This window comes from Scyliorhinus canicula, chromosome 2 (genome assembly GCF_902713615.1).
Source record: "Scyliorhinus canicula chromosome 2, sScyCan1.1, whole genome shotgun sequence".
Classification (NCBI taxonomy): domain Eukaryota; kingdom Metazoa; phylum Chordata; class Chondrichthyes; order Carcharhiniformes; family Scyliorhinidae; genus Scyliorhinus; species Scyliorhinus canicula.
The window spans coordinates 3,927,734-3,954,761 of record NC_052147.1 but is presented as its reverse complement, the minus strand read 5'-3'; the positions used below and the strand labels follow the sequence as shown (position 1 = coordinate 3,954,761).

Sequence of the window (27,028 nt, the reverse complement as noted above, 5' to 3'; positions counted from 1 at the left end):
TCGAACCGGGGACCTCGGCACCGTGAGGCAGATGTGCGAAAATATGAAAAATACTGCTGTAGGACATCCCAAAAGTGCTTTACAGTCAATGAATTACTTTTGAAACAGCAACATTTTTCGAATGTAGGAAATGCGACTCCCAATTGGGGCACAGCAGGATGCCACAGACAGCAATGTAATCAATTTCAGTGGCGTCGGTAGAAATATCAGCCAGGGCCCCCACGGAGAACTTATTTTTTTCCTTCAGAACGGCGCCATGAAATCTTTCACATCCACCCAGGAGGTTGGCTGGGGTTCAACGACCATCTGAAAGATGGGACCTCTCGACAGTGCAGCACTCCCATCAGCGTCGGGCTGGGAGGGTCAGCCCACCTGGAGGTACTCGGGAGTAGGGCCAAAATCTACATTTGCTGATCAGGAGGCGAAAGAGTGAGTTACGTTTGGCCCAGGTCAGCACTGTCGTCCTGCAAGAATCCACTCGGTGTCGGTCACACAATGCGAAGAGCTCAGGTTTAACCACGATTCCATCCTTCCCTCTGCTCTGCTTCCACTGAGGCGCACATTCTGACACTTGGGTTAGGCTGGCTGCTCTTGTTTTTGTCTCAAAGTGTGGTGGGTTCAAAAACTACTTCCAAGCTGGGCTGAGGGTTAGGGGTACCGAGGTATATAATTCCTATATGCAGAGTAGGAGTGTCAGCGTTAACACAAGTTGGCGACTCTCGGTGGTGGATCAAGTACCGAAGACACGTTTTTTCAGAGCACTTTGGTTTAAAAGAGTAATTTCCCCCTTCCAAAGTGGTGTGGCACGGTAGCACAATGGTTAGCACTGTTGCCTCACGGTGCCAGGGTCCCAGGTTCGATTTCCACTTTGGTCACTGACAATGCGGAGTCTGCACGTTCTCCCTGTGTCTGCGTGGGTTTCCTCCGGTTTCCTCCCACAAGTCCCGAAAGATGTGTTGTTGGGTGAATTGGACATTCTGAATTCTCCCTCCGTGTACCCGAACAGACGCCGGAATGTGGCGACTAGAGGCTTTTCACAGTAACTTCATTGCAGTGTTAATGTAAGCTTACTTGTGACAATAATAAAGAATTAAAAAAAGAATTGGGCTGCTCGTTTTCTTCACTTAATCAATTGTTCCTCAGCAAAAATAATATTTTTCTGGGAACAAAAGGTTTGATATTGGTTGGGCTACTATTTCTGCCTTCCTAATCCAAGCGACATTGGCAAGTCTGGACTCGGAGTTAATTTTTAACCGCATTACTAACGACGCAGTCTTAACTTCGCTCAACAGAATTGCTTTAATTCAACAAACTGCGCCCGTGCTAATTTCAATACTGCTGATTTGCAAACAGTGCTGGAGGGTGCACGGTAACAAGACACAGAAGAAAAGTGTTACCCTGCATTGTCTGAAAGAGCCAGTGTATGTAACCTTGTTTAAGCAGCACCTTTGTAATCCATGCCTGTGGTTCAACAACAGCAAAAGTTCAGGGTCATTTGCTCGATCTTGATACAGTGCAAGTGCAGTGCAGTGCAAGGTGGAGACTGAACTGCCTTTCAGAGAAATTAAACGGCCTATCTAACTGGATGTTAAAGATCTCGGAGTACTAAAGAACAACTGAGTTCCTCCTGGCGACATTTGACACTGCGGATCACGTTTAGAACCTGCACATTTAGAAAATATCCTCGGTACTCCACAGAGCAAACAGGAGAGACTAGGAGCTGGTGACTTTGGGACATAGGAACAAAAGGAAATAATTTAGCTTTCTGAGCCGATTTCACCATTCAATGAGACCATGACCGATTTGCCATCTAACTCCATATACCCACCGTTCCCCATAACCATTAATACCTTTGGTTAACAAAAATCCATCAATCTCATCTCTAAAATTAACAACTGATATGGCAGCAATTCAAAGATGAACATCTCCCATCATTTGGGTCTGCAATTGTTTCCTAATTTCACCCGATAAGTTCTGGTTCAAATTTTTAGTCTATATCCCGAATCCGAGACTCCCCAACCAGTGAGAATACGTTTATCCCTCTCGCTTCTCCTTCTCAAGAAAGCGCCACAGCGCCGGTACTTCCTCAGGAAACTACGGAAATTCAGCATTTCCACATTGACTCTTACCAATTTTTCACAGATGCACCTTAGGAAGCATCCTATCTGGCTGCATCACAGCCTGGTACGGCAACTGCTCGGCCCAAGACCGCAAGAAATGTCAGAGAGTCGATGAACACAGCCCAGTCCATCACACAAACCTGCCTGCCTCCCATCCACTGACTCCATCTACACCTCCCGCTGCCTGGGGAAAGTGGGCAGCATAATCAAAGACCCCTCCCACCCGGCTTACTCACTCTTCCAACTTCTTCCATCGGGCTGGAAATACAAAAATCTGAGAACACGCACTCAAATACAGCTTCTTCTCCACTGTTACCAGACTCCTGATTGACCTTATGGACTGAACTGATTAATACTACACCCCTGTATGCTTGACCTGATGCTGGTGCCTATTTATTTACATTGTGGACTTTGTGTTGCCCTATTATGTATTTTTTTGTTATTTTCTTTTCATGTACTAAATGATCTAATGAAGCTGCTCGCAGAAAAATACTTTTCACTGTACCTCAGTACACGTGACAATAAACAAAATCCAATTGCCCCCACTTGTCTGTCCCTTAAATATCTCAAAAAGTTTGATCAAATCACACCTTTGCCATCAAAATTCCAGATAATACAGCCCTAGTTTGTGTGATCACTTCTTGTAATTTAATTGTGGTTAATTTGACTTGGTTTCAAAGCATTTCTGACTAGGTGAACGTGCTGGTTGTCCACTGAAGGGAGGCTCACCAGATGTGCACCATGGAATCTCCTTTTATCAGATCAGAGATTAAATGGTACTTTGCTGTGCTCGTTCGCATCCCATTGCCCTTCCGGTGCACGCATTTTATCCCCAAATGCAAGTTCAAGCGTGAGTTTTCTGCAGCTTGGGCGCACTGCCCTGCTGTCAACCCCTCCTTATCTGTCTGCATCAGCAAACTCGGAACCTTTGTTCAAAGGTGACTTTGAAATTCCTACACTTCTAAGGACGTCAAGGCTGCTTCATCACCAAACTAAACTGTTAAACGCAGCTATAATAAAGGCACAACATGCTGGAACGGTTCCGCAGGTCAGGCAGCAGTTGTACAGAGAGGGAACTCCGTGTGACTCTTTTCATTTCCCACATCTGCAGTATTTTGCTTCTATTTTAGGGTTAAACTCAGCTGCCTGGGCCCAGCGGTGGACTTCTCTTCCTGAATCTCTCCACCTTTCTTTCATTCTTAAAAACTATCTCTCTGGTCCAGGCTTTGGCCATCTTTGCAAATATCACCTCGGGTGTAAGGTTGTGTTTGATACCCCCTGTGGAATGCCTTGTGATGTTTTACTATAAAGGGCTATATAAATGCAAATCATTGTTGCTGTGACTGTCTCCCCGATCTCCCATCCGTTGATTGCTGGATTTTCTGCTTGAGTTACAGTCTGTTTCTTCATCACTTTAAAGTCTTATGGTAACCTAATTTGCAACACCGTGCGCCCCTCCGCCTTCCACCAACCCCAGGCGAGGGTGCCACCCTGGTGAGCACCCTCACCAGAGCAGCACAGCACCCCACCATTCTGATCGCCTCCTTGCTCTTCATTCCATTGGACATGCAGCTAGCAGTATGTTCTGATGGCTTTGAGACTCACTCGCCTTCCACTCCCATTTTTAAGTGTGCTCGAGTCCATCCCTGTCCCAAGTTGCCACCACCTGACCCATGTCAAGGGTTTCACACCAGTGCCTCCCCCCTCATGGTTTCCCTCTACCTCCTCTTTATTACCAGGACATTTCTACCATACCCTGCGGTGTAACCTGGACCATGGAACCACTCACAGACAACCTTTCAACTGTGGGCCAGACCTGAGCCCATCATCTACCTCTCCGTGGAGCCCCATCGCCCAGGCAGCACCCACACCCAGGCGGCACCCGCACAGCACCTACACCCGGGCAGCACCCACACCCAGGCGGCACCCGCACAGCACCTACACCCGGGCAGCACCCACACCCGGGCAGCACCCACACCCGCACAGCACCTACACCCAGGCAGCACCCGCACCCAGGCAGCACACACACCCGGGGGGGCACCCTCACCCGGGCAGCACCCACACCCGGGCAGCACCCACACCCGGGCAGCACCCGCACCCGGGCAGCACCCACACCCGGGCAGCACCCACACCCAGGGGCACCCACACCCGGGCAGCACCCACACCCAGGCTGGCCAGGGGCGGGGCCTGTCCCAGGCAGTCCCGCGCTCGCTGGGAGACCCTATCGAGCGCCCCATGCCGGCGGGGAGGAGTCGCAGTTTCACCGCCTCAACCTGCCGCTGGTGAAGTCCCGCTGGGCGGCAGGGGGAGTAATGGAGGGGGCACCCCCTGCCGCCTCAGCAGCCCCAGCCCCGGCCCACACTCACACTGCCAGGTCCTTGCCGCTCAGTACTTTGGCCTCCATCCGGGACCGCGCTGCCACCGGGACCGCGCTGCCACCGGGACTGAGCGCCGAGCGGGGAGGGAAGCAGGCGGCCCGCGCGCACTGACCCCGCCCACCCGCTCCGCCAATCCCCGCTTCCAGCGGCTAACCCCCGCCCACCCGCTCCGCCAATCCCTGCGTCCAGCGGCTAACCCCGCCCACCGGCTAACCCCGCCCCCCACCCAGCTCTCCGCCAATCCCCGTGTCCAGTGGCTAACCCCGCCCACCGGCTAACCCCGCCCACCCAGCTCTTCGCTCACCCCGCGTCCAGCGGCTAACCCCGCCCACCCAGCTCTCCGCCAATCCCCGCGTCCAGCGGCTAACCCCGCCCACCCAGCTCTCCGCCAATCCCCGCGGCTAACCCCCGCCCACCCGCTCCGCCAATCCTCGTGTCCAGCGGCTAACCCCGCCCAGCCGCTTACCCCGCCCACCCTCTCCGCCAATCCCCGCTTCCAGCGGCTAACCCCGCCCACCCGGCTCTCCGCCAATCCCCGCGTCCAGCAGCTAACCCCGCCCACCCGGCTCTCCGCCAATCCCCGCGTCCAGCCGCTAACCCCGCCCACCCGGTCCTCCGCCAATCCCCGTGTCAAGCGGCTAACCCCGCCCACCGAGGCCCCGCCCTCCCCAGGCCGCACCTTCAGGCTTTGCCGCTTCCTGGTCCCTTCCCAAGCCCCGCCCTCCCCAGACCCCACCCTCCCCAGACCCCGCCGTCCCCAGGCCCTGCCACTCAGGCCCCGCCCTCCCCAGACCCCGCCGTCCCCAGGCCCTGCCACTCAGGCCCCGCCCTCCCCAGGCCCATGCCACTCAGGCCCCGCCCTCCCCAGGCCCCGCCGTCCCCAGGCCCTGCCCCTCAGGCCCTGCCCTCCCCAGGCCCCACCCTCCCCAGGCCCTGCCACTCAGGCCCCGCCCTCCCCAGACCCCGCCCTCCCCAGACCCTGCCACTCAGGCCCCGCCCTCCCCAGGCCCCGCCGTCCCCAGGCCCTGCCACTCAGGCCCCGCCCTCCCCAGACCCCGCCGTCCCCAGGCCCTGCCACTCAGGCCCTGCCCTCCCCAGGCCCCACCCTCCCCAGGCCCTGCCCCTCAGGCCCTGCCCTCCCCAGGCCCCACCCTCCCCAGGCCCTGCCACTCAGGCCCCGCCCTCCCCAGACCCCGCCCTCCCCAGACCCCGCCGTCCCCAGGCCCTGCCACTCAGGCCCCGCCCTCCCCAGGCCCCGCCGTCCCCAGGCCCATGGGGGAGAAGGTGGCGGCGCCCATGGTGCGCACGTTGTGGGGGCGGGGCAAGATGGCGGCGCCCACTGGCCGCACGTGGCCCCGGGAGCAGAAGATGGCGGCAGCCATTGTGCGATCGGCTGGAGGAAGGGAGAGAATTCGGGCGCGATAGCAGCAACTGCGCGGGCCTGGCACACTGCTGCAAAGTGGCCCTTCTTGCCGCAGGATTTGCAGGTGGTGGCGCGGGCTGGGCAGCGCTGGCGGGGGTGCTTCTGTTTGCCTCAGAAGTAGCAGCAGAGTGCGCGGTGTGGGGGGCAGCGCAGGCATATTGGGCAGGAGTGGCTCCCGTCAGGGGGGTCGATTGCGGGGTCCACGAGGGATAGGATGGGTGGGCCTCGCGGCGAGCGGGGTAGGACTGTACATTACGAGAAGCAACCGTCATGGAGAGCGCTAAAGCTTTCAACTCCGCTAGGTCGAGCGCAGCCACTTCCAGCAGTCGGTGCCGGATGGGGTCCGATGCAATCCTCGTCACAAACGCATCACGCATGAGGAGATTGGAATGTTCTGTGGCTGTGACGACCTGGCAGCCGCAGTCCCGTACGAGAGGGATAAGGGCCCGCCAGATGTCTTCAATCGACTCACCAGGTAGTTGTACGCGAGTGGCGAGTACGTGCCTTGCGAATAGAGCGTTCGTCTGTCCATGGTGTCTGCGTAATTCGGCGCATCCTGTATCAGCAGGAACACGCTGGAGCTCAACCTTGAGTAGGGAACCTGGATTTTCTGAGCTTCCGTCGGCGTGAGGGTCGCAGCGTTGATGTAGGCCTCAAAGCACGCCAGCCAGTGATTAAAGTCCTTTCTGGCGTTTGGCGAGTGCGGATCCAGCTGCAAGCGATCTGGTTTGATCCTGATGTCCATGATGCGGAGAATCTAACTGTAATAAAGTGATGCGCTATCAATCGTACTGTTGCACGTTTTACTATGGGCGTAAAACGCGTTTATTGGAGTGTATTAACACGCCTCCGAGTTCGACGTGTGCTTAACACTACTAGGCTCTGTTCTATGTAATTATTTAGCTCTGGAGTCGCCAGTTGCCGTATAGGCAACGTCACAAGTATTCCAAGGTCAAGTTCAAAGTAATAAAGACGATACACCGATTAGTAAAGTTCAAACGGTCAATATTTATTATACAGCTATAATAAATACTCATGCACACACTAAGAGACTAAGCTATAACTAAACTTAAGTGAACAGAATACTTATCTAACAGGAACAGGCAAGGTCAGAGAACGAGGCCTTCGTCCTGGTTTTGTCTGCAGCCTTCAGCAAGCGTTCTGGTACTTGGGAGTCTAGTGGGCTTGGTTCGCGTAGCGAGCGTTGAACTTACGGTTTCGGCGGCTGGTGCTCAACGGCTGGAGTCAGGATGCAAGATGTCAGTCAGAGCCGGAGCACGGGTTTAACAGACCGGGGCTCTGTGGGGGATTTGCTTTTATACCCCTCTCTAATGTCCTTGCCCCCTTCTAGGCGGGCTCTACCTTTCGGTACCGATTGGAACGTTTCCAAACGGCTACCTTCGAAATCCTCCAATGCGGGGCTTTCCTCGATGTTGGGGGGTGGTTTCGATATTTGTTACTCTGGTGCCATCCTGTCTACTCCACCAATTAAGTGCTACATTGAGATGGAAATGTTGCCATTGTGTGTGTCTGGATCTGGGCCGCCTCATCAGGATGTTAAGCGCTTTGCCATTAACACCTTTGGCTTGGAGATCTGCACCTGGCCAGAAAACTGGTTTGCTGCTTGCAAAATGCTAATTAGTTGAGAGCAGGCTGTCTGTTCTTACTAAACAGGCTTTCCCTGCTGCCTTCCATTTTAGTTTGGCTCAGTGTCCATTTTGCGTGGCCAGCATGGCTACATTCCCTCCTTGTGATCCTCACAATCATACTATTGTGAAGGATCACCTATGTACTTTGCCTTCCTTGTGTTCTGACCTCTTGCCAGTTCCTGTTCTACTCTGTACCTAAACTATGGGAAGAAGAGAAAATTTTTTTTTAACTAACATCTCTACTTGGCCCTATGTCAAAAGGGACATGCATTACTACAACTGGGAACCTCTACCTATCACTATTAACCTTAACCTTAACTTAAACATTTCATCACTCTAAAATCTTAACCATTCACACCACAACATCACACTTCCCAACTCGGCAGTCGAGTATGGAACAATATAATACATGGCTGAATTTTTATTTACAGAGTGTTGTAATCAGTGAGGGGTTGAGGGGTTTGGTGGAATCCGAAGATGGGGGATTGAACTCTATAGATGGGTGAGGTGCTGGAACGAGAGGCTCTCCTCTTCCATTTCCTCAACCTGAGGGTCTGCACTAGGATGATGAGGATCGCGATCACCAACAGTGATTCGATTATATAGGACATGGAGTACCACGTCATGAATTTAGTACACCAGGTCTGAACCTCGCTGATCAGAGCTGAGCACTGGGGGTTTGCTGTAATTGAAGCATTTACGGTGGGGGTTGTGGGGGAAACGTGTCTTGTTTCCACACATATACATATGACATTAAACAGTAATAAGTGGGCTTCCATCATTTTGCTGTTCTTCTTCTTTCTCTTCCTTCTTCCTCCGGTATTGACAATCCTGGCCTCGACCTCTGTCTCGTCCTTTGAAACCTTTGGGATCAAGCACAGTATCTGTCAATACACAGTTTAAGACCTTTACTTGTTAGTGCATCTGTCTTTCAAAACCCAATTGACCCTTTAAAATGACTGGCTAAGTCACACCCTGTGACTCCCCTCATTTTTTTTTCAAAAAGCGAATTTAAAGACCAGCATACACCTAACAATCCTTCCTTCTGCGAGCCGTCTCGCAGGCTTTGCTGATTTACCATCCGAATGTTCCCGGATGTAAATAGCATGTGGGATGGCGGCCGAAGGGCTACCTAACGTAAAATGAAAACAAACTTTGAAATAAACATCCGAATGAGTTGCGTATGGGCCGCGACGGGTACGAGTTGGATGGGATCCCCGGGTAGGGCGTGCTGTGCCATACCCGAGCTTGGCTGACCAAGGGTTGGTTCTCAGACAGGGCGGGTCCTCAGTGCCGTTTGTCCACTGCCTGAGTAACCTGGAAAGAAACGGGTACGAATGTGTTGACCATGACTTGCAGCCTCTATTTCGCCGAATAGAGGGGCACCTAAAAACAATGGAGCCAAGATGCTCCGTTCTGAAAACAGGGAACAAGTCGTGAACCGTGTCGGTTCACCAGAGGATACAACTGAAGTTCTCAGAAGTATCTGCGGACAAACTATTTGGCGTGTGGCCTTACAACTTTGGAAAAGATCTCCAATCAAACCGAAGTTCTCAAAAGTTTCGGCAGACAAGCTAACGTGTATGTGAGGTGGTCACAATCTTTTCCGCTGAAAAGAAGATGTCCATCCTCCAACTGAAACATTTATATTGCTGAAAACAAACAAACATAAAACGAAGACAAACATACGTGCAGGTTCCATCAGAAAGGACATCGTTTCCCTCAAACGATTCCTATCTTACATCATCTGGACACCTCACTTTGATTCTGCCTCTGTGAACAGGGTCACAAAGGGGTTGCCGTGTCGGGAGTCAGACACCGTGTCGTCCTGCTCTCCCGGATCCCACACCCTTGTGTGGATCAGGCATGCTATTTTCGAATTGTGTGACCGGGGGTCACTCTCGTCATTGCGGACAAGTCTGTATGAGTTGTCCCTGTGCCATTGTGTAGTGTCGAGTGTGTTGTCGGGGTAGTCGGGGTCGGGTGGTGGTTCTGGGTTTTTAAGGTAAGTGACTTCCATGGGGTCACTGGAGTCGGGGTCGTAGTTGGAGCAGTGTGGGCTGTATGGCTGTGTGCTGTCGCTGTCTTCAGAGTCAGTGTCTGTCCTGCTGTCTCTGTTGTGGCAGCTTGTGGACGTGTCGGGGCGTGGTCTGTAGTGGTCTGTGGGCGGAGTCGTGGGCGAGTCCGTTGATGAACTGGTCTGTGAGGGGGATGGTGGAGAAGTGTCTCTGGTGGGCGGGGTGAAGTGTTCTGCTGCATCCAGCAGGACATGGTGAGCATGGTTAGACTGTGTCCCATATGCCTTAAGCTGGTTAATATGGAACCACGCGGTCTTCCCATTAGGATATTTTATCCTGTAAACGGAGGGGCTAATTTTGTCCGAAATTGAGTAGGGACCGGAATATTTTGGAGCCAAAAAACTGCTGGGGTTATAAACAGATAACATTACCTGTTGCCCAACCTGGAATTCTGTGGTGTGGACGGTTTTATTGAAACAGGCAGTACGTTGCTGTCGGCGTTTCCCTAGCTGGACTGCGGCTGCGAGCTGTGCAGACCTCACAGTCTCAACTAGATCTTTAACTGCCTTTTCATGTGTGAGGGCCGTCACTTCGGGGCTTGTCATGTCCAGTCCTAAAAGGAATTCTGTACCTTTCATAGGGCGTCCGGTCATGAGTGTATGTGGTGTGTATCCTGTAGATGTGGAGACAGTGTTCCTTATGAACATGAGTGCAAATGGGAGCACTGAATCCCATGTGGAATTGTTCTCTTGAACCATTTTCCTAAGGGTAGTTTTTAGGGTCCGATTCATGCGCTCCACAATCCCGCTGGACTGTGGATGATACGCAATATGGAAGTTTTGTTTGATACCGAATATTGTCAGGACGTTCCTCATGACCCGTCCTGTAAAGTGAGATCCCTGGTCCGAATCGATACTTCGGGGTAAACCCCATCTCGTGAAGATGTGGTGGGTCAGGATCTTTGCAGCTGTCTTAGCTGTGTTTGTTCGTGAGGGAAATGCCTCTACCCATTTTGTAAAGGTATCTATCACCACCAGAACGTATTTATAGCCATTCCTACAAGGGGGCAATGGACCTATAAAATCGATCTGGAGGTTTGTCCAAGGGCCGTTAACTGGGCGAGTATGCCGAAGTTGTGCCTTCTTAGAATACCTCTCCGGGTTATTCTGAGCACAAATCAGGCAATCCTCTATGTAGTGCGTTACATCATTCCTGAGATTAGGCCACCAACAGAGTTGCCTGAGGTGCCTCGTTGTTGCATCAATTCCCTGATGCCCGTGTCCGTCATGGAACAAGGCAATCATCTGATTCCTGTCTTGCTTCGGGACCACATAAAGTTGATCCTTAATGATCACACCCTCATGTGTGGTCAGTGTGTGTTTAAAGTGCTCGTACGCAGGCACAAAGTTTCCCTTGAAAACCTCCCTGAGGTCTCCGTCCTGTTTCTGTGCTGCCACGAGATCTTTAATATCCGTCTGTGAGATGTGGACTGCGCTCACAGGGGCGCTAGCTGGTGCGCTAGCTGGGGGGGTCCATAAGTGTCCTCGCCTGGAACCTGCCTTAGCCAGTGCGTCGGCCTTTACATTCCCAGGGGGGGATGACCTATGGTGACTTCTTACTTTTATTATGCCGAAGGTCCTGTCCTTCGCTTTTGCTAAAATATGCTGGAGTAAGGGGGCTGATGGAAGGGGTTTTCCGTCTGCGGAGACAAAACCTCGTGTCCTCCACAGGGGCAGAAAATCTGTTAGGCTATTGCATACATATAAGCTGTCTGAATATATGTCTGCTGGGCTGGGGAAAGAATCGGGGTGGTCCACTATATACGCTATGGCTGCTAGCTCTGCTGCCTGCGCGCCTAAGTGACCTGGTAACTTAAGAGCTATCTCTTCGAGAGCGCGCCCCTGCGCGTCCTCTACATAGATGCCGCATCCTGTGATACGCTCACCATTTAAAACTGTGGAGGAACCGTCTACATAAATCCTCAAGGGTCCACACGTGTCTGTGGGCTGGGGGCTTTGTTTTGGGTTCCCTATCTTCCTGGGGGGTGTTTTTGCTAAAAAGGGTCCTGTGTTATGCAGGGGAGCTACAATTTCACAGTCATGGGGCTGTCCGGGGTATTGGAGGTTGTCTGCTAAGTATGTGTGTGTGCGTGTCCGTTTTACAGTAATGTCCCGTCCTTGTAAAAGTAGGGTCCACCTAGCTGCCCTAATCTGGCTAACTGAACCGTCCTTCAGTCGACCGTCTAGTAGTAGCTGTGTGGGTGTATGTTCGGTTAGAATGGTGATGGGGTTTAGTCCGGTGATGTATGAGAAATACTGCACTGCCCAGAAGACAGCAAGGAGGTGCCTCTCACAGGCTGAAAATCCTTGTTCTACCGGGTCTAACAGTCGGGAGGCATAAGCCACTGGTCTTAGCTGCTCGTGCCGTTCCTGAAGCAACACGGCCGAGAGGGTTAGATCTGTGCTAGCTACCTCGATTGCGTACGGTGAAAGTTGGTCGGGGACTAGCAGCGCGGGTGCTGCACTAAGGGCTCGTTTTAACTCTTCCACAGCGCCTGTATGCTGCGGAAGCCATTCCCAGGGGGCTCCTTTCTTAAGGAGGTCTGAAAGTGGGGCGGCTTTTGTCGCGAATCCGTCTATGTGGTTCCGACAATAGCCAACCAGTCCTAAAAACGACCGGAGGGCTGAAACATTCTGGGGAAGGGGCAATTTGACGATCGAATCAATTCTTTTGAATTCGATCTCGCGTTTGCCGTGCGTGATGACTGATCCCAAATACATCACTTTACTTTCCAATATTTGGGCCTTTTTCGGGTTAACTTTACAGCCAATTTCAGTTAAGAGTTCCAGGAGTTCGGCCAGAAGCGAAATGTGCTCTGCCTTTGTGTCTGTCTGCAGTAGTAGGTCGTCTACATACTGTACCAGACATTCGGGTCGGGAAAATTTTTCTAATCCACTTGCCAGCTGTCGGTGGAAAATGGAGGGTGAATTGTGGAATCCTTGTGGGAGGCATGTCCACGTGTACTGCTGGGTTTTAAAAGTGAATGCGAATTTGTATTGGCACGCTTTTGCCAATGGTATTGACCAGAATCCATTACTGATGTCCAATACCGTGAAGTACTTGGCGTTGAGACCCTGCTTGAGCATGGTCTCGGGACTAGTAGCTACCGTTGGGGCTACTGCGGGGGTTACTTTGTTGAGTTCCCGATAATCGATGGTCAGACGCCATGATCCATCGGGCTTCCTCACTGGCCAAATAGGGGCATTGTTGGTGGAGGCTACCGTTCTCAGTACACCTTGGTCCAACAAGCTACCTATAACCTTTTCTATTTCCACCTCTGCCTCGAGGGGAAATCTATATTGCTTTTGCGGTCGGGGGTCCTGTCCGGTAACATGAACTTGTCCAGTCATTCTGCCACAGTCATGACGGTGACTTGCAAATGCTGTCCTGTGTTTGTTTAGTAGGGCCTTAATTTGTCGGTCGGTGTGGAGTGTAGTCAGGTCGAATGAGTACTCTCCCACTGCGCTAATCCGATTAGCGTAGTCTCCTACTGTGAGGGTGGCTGGGGCTCTGTCTGATCTAGCCATTCGCCAGACACACTGGTTCACTGGGTCGAACGACAAGCTATGAGCGTTCATAAAATCTATCCCCAGGATGTGCTCTGCTGTCCGGGGAAGATTTACTAGAACTACGGGGTGCCTTGTGCTAATGTTCCCTAGCTGGATCGCTACGGGTGCTGTGATATGTCCCTGCTGCGAGTGTCCGGTGAACCCGCTAAGTGTGATGGTGGAGGTGGTCGGCCACGTGTCTGAGTGTGCCGTGGTTGTAGAGTTAATGGTGGTGCGGGATCCTCCTGTGTCCCACAGTAACTCTATGGGCTTCCCTTTGACTTTTGCTGTGACTACGGGCCTCCCTGATGAGTCCCATAGTGTGTCACAGACCCAAGTGGGGGAGCCCGAACACCGTCAGTTCGTCTCGTCCACATTGGTGGGTCCTGACTGTACTGCTACATTGTGGATGGGTTTTGCTTTGTTGCGGTTCAGAGTGCCTGTCTGCTGGCCTCTCTGAGATCGCTGGGGTGCATTACACTCTTTTGCCCAATGCCCTAACTGTCCACAGTTATAGCATTCCTGTCCTTTCTGTTGAGGGCTGCTCTTGCCTTCATTTACCCATGCGGGCTTCTGGTGCTCTCTGACTGCTTGGATATCTGCAGCAGCCTGAGCCTCTTCTGGGGATCTAACCTTTCCTTTTGCCTGAAGCGATTGCTCCCAAGCGCGGGACAATCTTTTCAGGACCCATTTTTCGTTATGGGCCTCTTCTGAGGGGTCGTAACTATTGCAAGCGCTCTGTCCTGCTTCTGTTGCGTGTGAGATAATTGTGCGCGTCCACTTAACCATGTTTTCGCGGGTTAAATGCGCTCTATCTAACTGTCCGAAAACTGCGCTGAAATGAATCCACAGCCTTCCTGCGAATGCTGTGGGGTGTTCGGATCTCTTCTGTCTGCACTTATTCAGTCCTTCTACGGGGTCACCTCTATTGTACCCGATGGCATCTAAAATGGCAGTGTGCATCTCCTCTAGGCTGCCTCCTGCCACGTTCTGTGGGTCGGGGAGGGCTGCTACTACCAGCGCCGGCTCTAGGGTTGCTGGCGCCCCGGGCAAGCTGAACTTCGGCGCCCTTGGGGGGGGCGGGGCCGGGGCCGGGGGGGGGGCGGGGCCGGGGCCGAGGGGGGGGCGGGGCCGGGGCCGAGGGGGGGGGGGCGAGCGGGGGGGCGGGGCGGGGGCAGGGCCGAGGGGGGGCGGGGCCGGGGCGGAGGGGGGGGGGGCGCGGGGGGGGGGGGGGGGGGGGGAGGGAGGGGGGCGAGGCCGAGGAGGGGCGGGGGGGGCGAGGCCGAGGAGGGGCGGGGGGGGCGAGGCCGAGGAGGGGCGGGGGTGGCGGACCCGAGGGGGGTCATCCAAATAATCTGCTATTGTGGGTGGAGAAAACAGCAAACTACCCTTCTTTGAACCATCTAGTTCTAACCCTGTTTCACAGGTATGGAAATTCCAGGATTCCAGATGATGGTCCCACTCCCAGACCAGAGAATACATAGACAGGAGTTGACACTGAATGTTTCACTGTCTTTCACGTATAAATTATAACAACCAACTCTTGGACTAAGATCTCACAGGTTGTTCCCCTGGCAATGAAGGAAATTACTGAGAGTAAATAACTGCAAATGGAAATAGTCAACTCCCACCATTCACGGGAATTCCACTCCCACTAGATCTCAAGGTTAAATTGCAAATGGTGAACACAGTTTATAATGGGACGGAATTGAAAAGGCTCAAGGCAAAGTAAGCACAGGGTGGAGAAGCACGCAGTCAAGGGTAAGAGCAAATACCTTCAGATGGGAGGGGGGTGGGAAGAGAGATGTGAAAGAGAGAATAAACAGGACTTCTTTCCTCAGTGAACTGGGTCGTGCACAAATCCAAGAGACAACCAATGTGGTTTGAATTAGCACAAAACCATTGCAGTTAATTGTTCCCTGTTGCATTCTCCATGTCGTCACATTCTCACAATCCTGTTGTTCTACGGTCTATCATTCCTGTTTACGAACCACCATGTGATTCCTCCGCACTCCATCATTCACTGATCTGATCATCGTAGCAGTGAAAAGGAGACAAATATTGACAGGATAAATTAGGTTACTTTCTTTTACTTCATGCCTGCAACTGCCTGACTCCAGGAAATATCCACAGTACACATCAAAATGTTATTATTACTGCATGCTTTCGGCACATTTAATGTGGGTTACACATTATCTGACCTCACTGGCTCCATCCTCCCCGGGTTACACACTGTCTGATCTCACTGGCTCCATCCTCCCCGGGTTACACACTGTCTGATCTCACTGGCTCCATCCTCCCCGGGTTACACACTGTCTGATCTCACTGGCTCCATCCTCCCCGGGTTACACACTGTCTGATCTCACCGGCTCCAACCCCGCGGACCCGAAGGGGGGGCGGACCCGAGGGTGGGGCGGGGGGGGCGGACCCGAGGGCGGGGCGGGGGGCAGACCCGAGGGCGGGGCGGGGGGGACTGAGGGGGGGGGGGGGTGGACCGAGCCGGGGGGGCCGCCCTGGGGGCGGGCGGCCACCGCGCATGCGCTGGTTGGCACCGGCCCAACTGCGCATGCGCGGGACCCGAGTCTCTGGCGCCCCCGAGCACATAGCGCCCCGGGCGACAGCCCGAGTTGCCGGTGCCTTGAGCCGGCCCTGGCTACTACGCTCTGGTCTAAGCTCAGCACGGTGAGCTTAACCTGCTCTCTCTCATCCAGGCCGTACATGGTAGCCTGCTGTTTTACTTTAGCGAAAAACTGGTGGGGGTCTGCGGTGGGGAGGAACGGAGTGATCTTTTCACAAGCGTCCCTTAGCTGGGTTACTGTTAAAGGGGTGGTGTAAGTTATGTCTGGGGCGCCTTCTGATTCGGCTTTCCTCTGTGTGGTTACGGGATTCATGGGTGCGGTTATGATCTGAGCTGTGGGGGGTTGGGGTGCCTGTCGTTTCTGCTGAGCTGCGGGCGCACATGTTCCCTGAACATAACGCTGCGCTGTCTCGCTTAATTCCTGCCAATCTGGGGCGTTTTCCCCATCTAACTGAGCTCCAAAGGTGCTTTGGAAGCCATTCTGCACCGAAAGCAGAGATTGCAATTCCGCAATCTGTTTCCTGCATTTCGCGTGGTCAACTGTGCTTTGTCTTTGTTCGGTCGTTGCAGCATGGAGTGCTCTCAAAGCTGCTTTGAGATCAGAACATTGCCTCTGCAATGCCTCCACCTGCTTTTCCGATTCCTGTCTTATCAGAACGGCACGTTGCACGTCCTGATAGGCTTTCTCATACTGGGTCTGGGAACTGCTCAGATGAGCTAGACAAGACTGATGAGCCCTCTTGGCATCATCCACCTCTCTATCCTTCTCTGCCAACTTCCCTTTTAATGCCAGGTTTTCTTTCTCGATGTCCCTGACATCGACCTTACTCATCCTATTCCTCTCTTCTAAATCTGTCCGGAGCGTCCTGATGACCTCCTCTGCGCCTCGCAACTGTGCCAAACAGGACACAATCGCCATCGGCTTGCGTGCTTTACCTAAACTCTTTTTGTGTATTTGAGAGAGGTTCTCCCACCAAGTATGACCTATACTTCCGGGACCTGTCTCCTCATTTGCACAAAACTCTTTCCAAAGGGGCCATCCCTTTCCCTGCAGATATTTGCGGAGTTCCAGCTCCCACGTGGGACACTGGCCTACTCTGCTACTGCTGCTGGTCGCTGCGACCACAAACTTTGCTGGATCCATCAGACGTTCCATTGCCTGCATGGCCATTTCCTCTGACTCTCTTTTTATAATTTGGAACAGGGGGTTGCTGGGGTGGTGTTTCGAGAAACGGGTACGGCTTACGCTATGTTCCGTTAACAAAACTACCGAAAGTTTGTCGCAACAAAAAGCTTTCAGTTTTACCTTACAGCCCTGTTAGTACGCATGCACTAAACACACTTCCGAATTTCGCTTATTATTTTGAACACCTTGAATACTTGTGATCTCTTTCTTTCTCTGCAATTTGGAGTTCTAATTCAAATTTCAGGGTCCTGGACACTGTGGTGTTTCCACTTACAACAGGGTCCCGGCGGATGTCGCCACTAAATGTTGCACGTTTTACTATGGGCGTAAAACGCGTTTATTGGAGTGTATTAACACGCCTCCGAGTTCGACGTGTGCTTAACACTACTAGGCTCTGTTCTATGTAATTATTTAGCTCTGGAGTCGCCAGTTGCCGTATAGGCAACGTCACAAGTATTCCAAGGTCAAGTTCAAAGTAATAAAGACGATACACCGATTAGTAAAGTTCAAACGGTCAATATTTATTATACAGCTATAATAAATACTCATGCACACACTAAGAGACTAAGCTATAACTAAACTTAAGTGAACAGAATACTTATCTAACAGGAACAGGCAAGGTCAGAGAACGAGGCCTTCGTCCTGGTTTTGTCTGCAGCCTTCAGCAAGCGTTCTGGTACTTGGGAGTCTAGTGGGCTTGGTTCGCGTAGCGAGCGTTGAACTTACGGTTTCGGCGGCTGGTGCTCAACGGCTGGAGTCAGGATGCAAGATGTCAGTCAGAGCCGGAGCACGGGTTTAACAGACCGGGGCTCTGTGGGGGATTTGCTTTTATACCCCTCTCTAATGTCCTTGCCCCCTTCTAGGCGGGCTCTACCTTTCGGTACCGATTGGAACGTTTCCAAACGGCTACCTTCGAAATCCTCCAATGCGGGGCTTTCCTCGATGTTGGGGGGTGGTTTCGATATTTGTTACTCTGGTGCCATCCTGTCTACTCCACCAATTAAGTGCTACATTGAAATGGAAATGTTGCCATTGTGTGTGTCTGGATCTGGGCCGCCTCATCAGGATGTTAAGCGCTTTGCCATTAACACCTTTGGCTTGGAGATCTGCACCTGGCCAGAAAACTGGTTTGCTGCTTGCAAAATGCTAATTAGTTGAGAGCAGGCTGTCTGTTCTTACTAAACAGGCTTTCCCTGCTGCCTTCCATTTTAGTTTGGCTCAGTGTCCATTTTGCGTGGCCAGCATGGCTACAGTACTAAAGACTCGAATTGGTACAGTAGAGGCTTTATTACAGTTAGATGTTTGTCCTCCGACTGCAGCTGGTAGAATGGCTGATCAGGAGAAGTCATGCATATTTATATGGCTCCTTGTGGGCGGAGCTAGCCGGCAAGGGCTACCGGCGAAACTGTAGTATAGGTACTACTGTACATCCCCTAATACGGCACACACACAATTACACAGTGGATCACCACACACGTAGACTAGATAGACACTAGAGGGAGCACCAGAGATATGACACACAGACACTCAACCAATAGGTCAGTAAGATAGGACACGACCAATGGGCATTCACGATACACACAGAGGTGACACTACCACAGGGGGGCATTACACCAACCCATATATAAAGGACACAGCGCACATGATCTTCCTCTTTCCAGTGGAGACACTCAGTGAGTACAGACACAGGGTTGATTCAACATCACACCCACCACGTAGATTGTAGCAGACTGGTTCGTCAGTCTGAGTAGCGATAGAAGGATTAACAGGAGAGTCGAATCCAAGTAGGAGAATTGTTAATAGTTTAATAAATGTGTTGAAGCTATCTCCACGAATGAATCTCTCTTTGTCAGAGTGCACATCAAGGAAGAAGCAGAGTGGGTGCTATCTCACTGGACACCCTGCTGCAGGGGAGAGGGCTCCATGGTGGGCAGGACTTTGATGGGCAGCCTGCAGGAAAAGGCTGACGGCCATGTCACTCGGTCTGGCCCGCCTGGCAACTTGCTGTCAGACAGCCAGGAGGAACCTGGCCGGAGATTTCATGCAGAGCTTGGTGAGCACCCTTTCCAGTGTGGCCAACAACATGACAGAACTGGCAGATCCATCCAGAATGCAGCAGCTGGGGGGGGGGGGGGGGCGACTCAGCTTCCGTTACACTGCAGGCACAATCCACCCAAGGTCAGAGTGCCGTCCAAACACAGCTCATCAAATCTAATAGTAATAATAATAACCTTTATTATTGTCACAAATAGGCTTACATTAACACTGCAACAAAGTTACTGTAAACCTCTTCCTGTAAACTCAGTAAATGCACCCACCCAAATGTTTCTGGAAAACCCGTGACAATGCCCATCCCTTTGCCCTGTCAGTCACACTCCTGCCCTGCCAGTCACTCTCCTGCCCTGTCAGTCACACTCCTGCCCTGCCAGTCACTCTCCTGCCCTGTCCGTCACTCTCCTGCCCTGTCAGTCACTCTCCTGCCCTGTCAGTCACTCTCCTGCCCTGTCCGTCACTCTCCTGCCCTGTCCGTCACTCTCCTGCCCTGTCAGTCACTCTCCTGCCCTGTCGGTCACTCTCCTGCCCTGTCAGTCACTCTCCTGCCCTGCCCGTCACTCTCCTGCCCTGTCAGTCACTCTCCTGCCCTGTCCGTCACTCTCCTGCCCTGTCAGTCACTCTCCTGCCCTGTCCATCACTCTCCTGCCCTGTCCGTCACTCTCCTGCCCTGTCAGTCACTCTCCTGCCCTGTCAGTCACACTCCTGCCGTGTCGGTCACTCTCCTGCCCTGTCAGTCACACTCCTGCCCTGTCAGTTACTCTCCTGCCCTGTCCGTCAATCTCCTGCCGTGTCAGTCACTCTCCTGCCCTGTCTGTCACTCTCCTGCCCTGTCCGTCACTCTCCTGCCCTGTCAGTCACACTCCTGACCTGCCAGTCACTCTCCTGCCCTGTCCATCACTCTCCTGCCCTGTCAGTAACACTCCTGCCCCGTCAGTTACTCTCCTGCCCTGTCCGTCACTCTCCTGCCGTGTCAGTCACTCTCCTGCCCTGTCCGTCACTCTCCTGCCCTGTCCGTCACTCTCCTGCCCTGTCCGTCACTCTCCTGCCCTGTCCGTCACTCTCTTGCCCTGTCCGTCACTCTCCTGCCCTGTCAGTCACTCTCCTGCCCTGTCCGTCACTCTCCTGCCCTGTCAGTCACTCTCCTGCCCTGTCCGTCACTCTCCTGCCCTGTCGGTCACTCTCCTGCCCTGTCCGTCACTCTCCTGCCCTGTCAGTCACTCTCCTGCCCTGTCTGTCACTCTCCTGCCCTGTCGGTCACTCTCCTGCCCTGTCCGTCACTCTCCTGCCCTGTCAGTCACTCTCCTGCCCTGTCCGTCACTCTCCTGCCCTGTCCGTCACTCTCCTGCCCTGTCGGTCACTCTCCTGCCTTGTCCGTCACTCTCCTGCCCTGACAGTCACTCTCCTGCCCTGTCGGTCACTCTCCTGCCCTGTCCGTCACTCTCCTGCCCTGTCTGTCACTCTCCTGCCCTGTCCATTACTCTCCTGCCCTGTCAGTCACTCTCCTGCCCTGTCCGTCACTCTCCTGCCCTGTCCGTCACTCTCCTGCCCTGTCGGTCCCTCTCCTGCCTTGTCCGTCACTCTCCTGCCCTGACAGTCACTCTCCTGCCCTGTCGGTCACTCTCCTGCCCTGTCCGTCACTCTCCTGCCCTGTCGGTCACTCTCCTGCCCTGTCCGTCACTCTCCTGCCCTGTCCGTCACTCTCCTGCCCTGTCCGTCACTCTCCTGCCCTGTCCGTCACTCTCCTGCCCTGTCCGTCACTCTCCTGCCCTGTCGGTCACTCTCCTGCCCTGTCCGTCACTCTCCTGCCCTGTCCGTCACTCTCTTGCCCTGTCCGTCACTCTCCTGCCCTGTCCGTCACTCTCATGCCCTGTCCGTCACTCTCCTGCCCTGTCCGTCACTCTCCTGCCCTGTCCGTCACTCTCCTGCCCTGACAGTCACTCTCCTGCTGTGCCAGTGTAGTCACCATTATTTCGCTTTGGGTTTTCACAATGCGCCCAATTCCACAGCCAGGATCTAATTGGCAGTGGCTATCAGAATGAAAGGATTTACCTGTAAACAGTTACGTTGGATACCCAGGAAGTAGACGTGGGCTCTCAAAGTGTTATCAACTAATGGAATGGTGGTCATAGTGAGGGAGGAACTTGCATTTATATAGCACCTTTCACGAACTCGGGATGTCCCAAAGCGTATTTGAAGTGCAGTGAAGAACAACATCCCATAAACAGAAGCAGCAGTGAGCCATTCAGCCCCTCGGCCCGCTCCACCATTTGATAAGATCATGGCTGATCTGATTGTAGTGTTATCTCCACTTTTCTGTCTCCTCCCCCATCACCCTCGACTCGCTTGTCAATCAAAACTCTAACTCATTTTTTAATAAATTTAGAGGACCCAATTCATTTTTTCCAAATAAGGGGCAATTTAGCATGTCCAATCCACCTACTCTGCACATCTTTGGGTTGTGGGGGCAAAACCCACGTAGACACGGGGAGAATGTGCAAACTCCACACGGACAGTGACCCGGAGCTGGGATCGAACCTGGGACCTCGGCGCCGTGAGGCAGCACCAAAACTCCAACTCAGCTTCGAATGTATTCAATGACCCAGCCACCACTGTTCCCTGGGATCACTTTCTTAATGCAGGAAAATCAGCAGCTGGTTTGTGCACAGCAAGCGCGCACAAACAAAGGTCTGATATTGGCTGGTAAATCTGTTCTTCACATTCCAGTTCCCTGAAATGTTAACTCTGTTTCTCTCTCTGCTGAGTATTTCCAACATCTGCAGTATTTTGTTTGTGTCTGCAGTTCCCCAGCTCTGCTTTCAAGTCGATGCCTTGGGATTTTTTAGATTTACTGGAGAGGGCACAGGGGACCTGGGTTAAACAGCTCATCTTAAAGTTCACAGGCCTGCAAGAAGGAAGCAAATGCCTGAGGGAGATAGGCAATGGGGTGGTGTTGGCTGAATGGGCATCACACAACGATACTCAGACTTCTTCTTTACAACCATCATTTTATTTGTTGTAGCAGCCATTCTCCAGCATTGTGCAATTCCTTGTGGCAACAATCGTCCGACTTTTTCTTAAAGTGAAATTACATCTCCCTTCATTCCAGTCAGTGAAACAAACACAAGCGAACTGGACTTTGACTAAATTGAGCTGAAGCCTCCGTGTCAATCCGGCCAGAGGTGGCGATTGTACAATGTTCAGCACCATTCGCGACTCTAGGAGACTGAAACAGCCCATGTCCGAATGCAACAAGACCTGGACAACTTTCAGGCTCGTCTGGTAAGTGGCAAGTAACATTCATGCCACACATGTGCCAGGAAATTACCATCTCCAACAAGAGAGAATCTTAACCATCGCCCCCTTGACATCATTGGCATTATCATCGCTGAATGTCCCACTATCAACATAAGACCATAAGACATAGGAGTGGAAGTAAGGCCATTCGGCCCATCGAGTCCACTCCGCCATTCAATCATGGCTGATGGGCATTTCAACTCCACCTACCAGCATTCTCCCCGTAGCCCTTAATTCCTCGCGACATCAAGAATTTATCTATCTCTGCCTTGAAGCCATTTAGCGTCCCGGCCTCCACTGCACTCCGCGGCAATGAATTCCACAGGCTCACCACTCTCTGGCTGAAGAAATGTCTCCGCATTTCTGTTCTGAACTTACCCCCTCTAATTCTAAGGCTGTGCCGACGGGTCCTCGTCTCCTCGCCTAACGGAAACAGTTTCTTTGCGTCCACCCTTTCTAAGCCATGTATTATCTTGTAAGTTTCTATTAGATCTCCCCTTAACCTTCTAAACTCCAATGAATACAATCCCAGGATCCTCAGCCGTTCATCATATGTTAGACCCGCCATTCCAGGGATCATCCGTGTGAATCTCCGCTGGACACGCTCCAGTGCCAGTATGTCCTTCCTGAGATGTGGGGCCCAAAACTGGACACAGTACTCCAACATCCTGGGGCTTACCATTGATCAGAAACTGAACTGGACCAGCCATATAAATACTGTGGCTACCAGGGCAGGTCAGAGGCTGGGAATCCCACAGCGAGTAACTCACCTCCTGACCCCCCAAAGCCTGTTCACCATCTACAAGGCACAAATCAGGAGTGTAATGGAATACTCTCCACTTGCCTGGATGAGCGCAGCTCCAATAACACTCAAGAAGCTCCAGACCATCCAGGACAAAGCAGCCCCACTTGATTGTTACCCATCCACCAACGTTCATACCGTCCACCACAGACGAACAGTGGCAGCCGTGTGTACCATCTACAAGATGCACTGCAGCAACTCACCAAGGTTCCTTAGACAGCATCTTCCAAACCTTCAACCTCTAACATCTAGAAGGACAAGAGCAGCAGATACCTGGAACCCCACCACCTGGAGGTTCCCCTCCAAGTCACTCACCACCCTGACTGGGAAATATATCGGCCGTTCCTTCACCATCGCTGGGGCAACATCCTGGAACTCCCTCCCTAACAGCACAGTGGGTGTACCTACACCCCAATTCAGTGGTTCAGGAAACAGTTTAACATCGCCTTCTCAAGGGCAACTATATTTGGACAATAAATGCTGGCCTTTGTCAGCAACACCAAGTCCTGTTAAAGAATAAGAAAAAGAAATGGCCATTGCTCTGACAACAGGCTGTCAGATATTGTTTATTGTTCGTACTGTTGGGGAAGCTGCCATAGTTCGATGTCGAGATTAACAGTTGATGCCACCAGAAATGGAACTCTCAGGGAGAAGTTCAGTGTGTGGGTAACGATCTGATTGGGGGGCTACATGGTCTACCTCATGTTCCTCATGGTTCACCTGTGGAGTAAGTGGCCATATTCACCCCGGCATGTCTTCAAGGGGCCACATCGACCCGGCCTGTCTTCAGTTTGTTGGATGCGTTGTGAGTTCCAGTGGAGAATATGGCATTCCAGACGGGTGTATGTTTTTTTTTGAAGTTTTGTGTCAACTTATGCCCGTTGACACAAAACTTTGTTCGCAGTCAGTCGATGGTGTTCTTTCAGGAGAGGGCATCAGGATGTTCAATGTGTGTGAGCACAGGAAACCACTCGAGCCGTGTTGGTCTCAACGCCCCAGAATGAATGTTCAGCCTCATGTCTTCCCAGAGGTGGACATCTCCCATGTTCGTGTGGTGGTTTCTGATCCAGGTTGTGCGGAAGAACTCTTCTGCTGCGAAGGTCAGGGCGAGTAGAGCAATCTGTAGTTTGTTGTCTCTGCTGCCCAAGGTGATTCCCACCAGTTGCCATACGAGATTTACTCTCATTTCTTGGCATGGAGACAGCGACCTTCTTGTGGACCTTCTGTTGAGTTTTCCAACTTGAAAGCCTGTGAACTAATCCTGTAAATAAGGAGGCCAAACCGTGGCCTCCACACTCCTGATACAAGCCGTACACGCCCACTGGGAAATTGTTCCATGTGCTAGTTTGCTCTTGAGTGGATTGACTTCCTACATAATCTCACAATTCAAAGTTTTTCCTTGTCAGGTTTTGCTGCTGTTATAACCTTAGACCTGACCTCCAAGTTTTTGGAACAAACCTGCTGGGGACTGACACCATTTTTTTAGTGTAGACAATGTTTGAGATACAAGACACTTGCTCGGTGGACAAAGCCACAAGGTTCCACAGGTTTTGAACAAACAAAAAATAAATTTACTGTCCAAGGTCAGAAAGATAAAACAATTTACAATATCTATCCTAAACTCTTAACATTCAGAATTAACATGAGGTACAGTCAGACTGTGGTGGAACACATCACACTGTACAATAAAATAGCAAATGCAACCAAGACAGATTCCCTGGATTTCTCAGCAGCCCATTCAAACGTCAGTAAACACTGTGAGTCAACCAAACCCTGTCTCTCTCACAAGGGAACCCAAACATTTCACTTTCAAAGATCAAGCCTCTGAATCCACTCCCAGTCGGACGGCCTCAACAAAGAGTCCAACGTTATCTCTGTTTCTCTCTCCACAGATGCTGCCAGACCTGCTGAGTTTATCCGGCATTTTTTGTTTTTATTTCAACTTTCCAGCATCTGCGGTATTTTTCTTTTATTTGGTGTGGGAATGAGGTGGGTTAAGTGGGCCAACTGTCTGTGGGGGCAGCACGGGCAGCACGGTAGCATTGTGGATAGCACAATCGCTTCACAGCTCCAGGGTCCCAGGTTCGATTCCGGCTTGGGTCACTGTCTGTGTGGAGTCTGCACATCCTCCCCGTGTGTGCGTGGGTTTCCTCCGGGTGCTCCGGTTTCCTCCCACAGTCCAAAGATGTGCAGGTTAGGTGGATTGGCCATGATAAATTGCCCTTAGTGTCCAAAAGTTGCCCTTAGTGTTGGGTGGGGTTACTGGGTTATGGGGATAGGGTGGAGGTGTTAACCTTGGGTAGGGTGCTCTTTCCAGGAGCCGGTGCAGACTCGATGGGCTGAATGGCCTCCTTCTGCACTGTAAATTCTATGATAATTAGATTTTGATATGTAATGGGAAAGAGCAAGGCACAACGTAAGAGCAGGGAGGTTATGCTAGAACTGTCCAAAACAACAGTTCAGCCACAGCTGGAGTGCTGTGTAAAGTTCTGGTCGCCATGTTACATGCAGGATGTGACTGTTCGAGAGAATCTACGAGGATGCTGACAGAAATGGAGAATTTTAGCAAAGAGGAGAAATTGGAGAAGCTGGGTTTGTTTTTCATGGAGATGGTTGAGGTTTATGACATACTGAGGGGCGTAGATACAGTGGAATGGAAAGACCTTTTCAATTACAAGAGAGGTCAACAATCAGGGGGATAGATTTAATGTAATTGGCAGAGGACGAGTGGTAAATTCAGGAGAATTTCCTTTAGTCAGAATCTGGAATTCAGAAGAGGCAGAAAATGCTTGGATATGCAACTTGAAATGTCATAACCCACAGGCTAAAGACTAAGACTAAGATTAGACTCTTCAGCTGTAATTTGGCTGGCACAGATTCAATGGGCTGAACAGCCTCCTTTTGTGCCGTAACTCTCTACGATTCGATCAATAATTGTACAATCTCTATGGTTGTCTAATGTTTCGGGAGCGGTACAAACTGGACCTTGATCTTTGAGCTCCTTGTGATGATGTTGCCTCAGCCTTCACCTCGGGAAGGGTATGAAAATAAAACTTGTTTGTTCAGGACGGTTAATTCAACAGAGTCTGGGACCCAGCCAGACGCATTATCTCGTGAATGCTGACACAGATTCCAAAGATTTATTTCCCCAGAATAACGTGCTATCTCCGTTGGATAGTCAATAAAAGCTCCACGAATTGAAGTGACGCCAAATACATAAAAAATAACCTGTAACCTGTCAAGAGACACAATCGTTGGCGTGAAAGGCAGAATGAGAGTAGATTCCAAAAAGTCATAAAATACACGATCAAACGGCTGAGAGTTAAACTATGGGGGGCATTGGCATCATCCAGACCACGGAAAGAATTATATTTCACTCAAACCCCCCATGGCTCCCAGACAATCAGAATATTGCACAATACTAACATTGTTAACACAGACGTAACACATTAAAGCTGAGTTGGTAGTTTTTTTCAATAAAATATTTTTATTCTCCTTTTTCACATTTATCAGATTTACAACAAATAATTAACAATAACAACCAATACAATCCCCCAGCCAACAATCCCCTCATCCCACCCACCCTCAAACAGCTCCCAACATTTGGAATACAAGACACCATTGAAATAGAATCATCAGTAATTGATACATTCCAACCTCCCACGTTCGATGTCAACCAATTCATGAAAATGCATGAGGAAAAAGGCCCATGAGTTGCAGAACCCTTCCATCCTCCCCCTCAACTCGAACATTACTTTCTCCAGCAGGTCCCCCCGCCACCCCCGGGCATACGGCGGAGGAGCCGGCCTCCACTCCAACAGGACCCACCTTCGGGCGATCAGCGAGGTGCAGGCTAAGACATCTGCCTCCACACCCGCCTCCAACCCCGGCCGATCCATAGAAGCCATAGAATATGG

General features: G+C 51.8%; 2 protein-coding genes across 2 annotated transcripts in view; one reads left to right on the top strand and one right to left on the bottom strand.

Annotated features, from left to right (window-relative positions):
* mthfd1b (methylenetetrahydrofolate dehydrogenase (NADP+ dependent) 1b) overlaps nucleotides 1-4,575 on the bottom strand; it is a 79,783-nt gene extending 75,208 nt beyond the window's left edge. The window contains exon 1 of the mRNA XM_038822012.1: nucleotides 4,487-4,575. Coding sequence (XP_038677940.1) covers nucleotides 4,487-4,524 — 38 coding nt within the window. The 5' untranslated portion in view covers nucleotides 4,525-4,575. The remainder of the gene's footprint in view (nucleotides 1-4,486) is intronic.
* Nucleotides 4,576-22,258: 17,683 nt separating this feature from the next.
* LOC119962492 (coiled-coil domain-containing protein 170-like) overlaps nucleotides 22,259-27,028 on the top strand; it is a 91,293-nt gene continuing 86,523 nt past the window's right edge. The window contains exon 1 of the mRNA XM_038790438.1: nucleotides 22,259-22,294. Coding sequence (XP_038646366.1) covers nucleotides 22,259-22,294 — 36 coding nt within the window. The remainder of the gene's footprint in view (nucleotides 22,295-27,028) is intronic.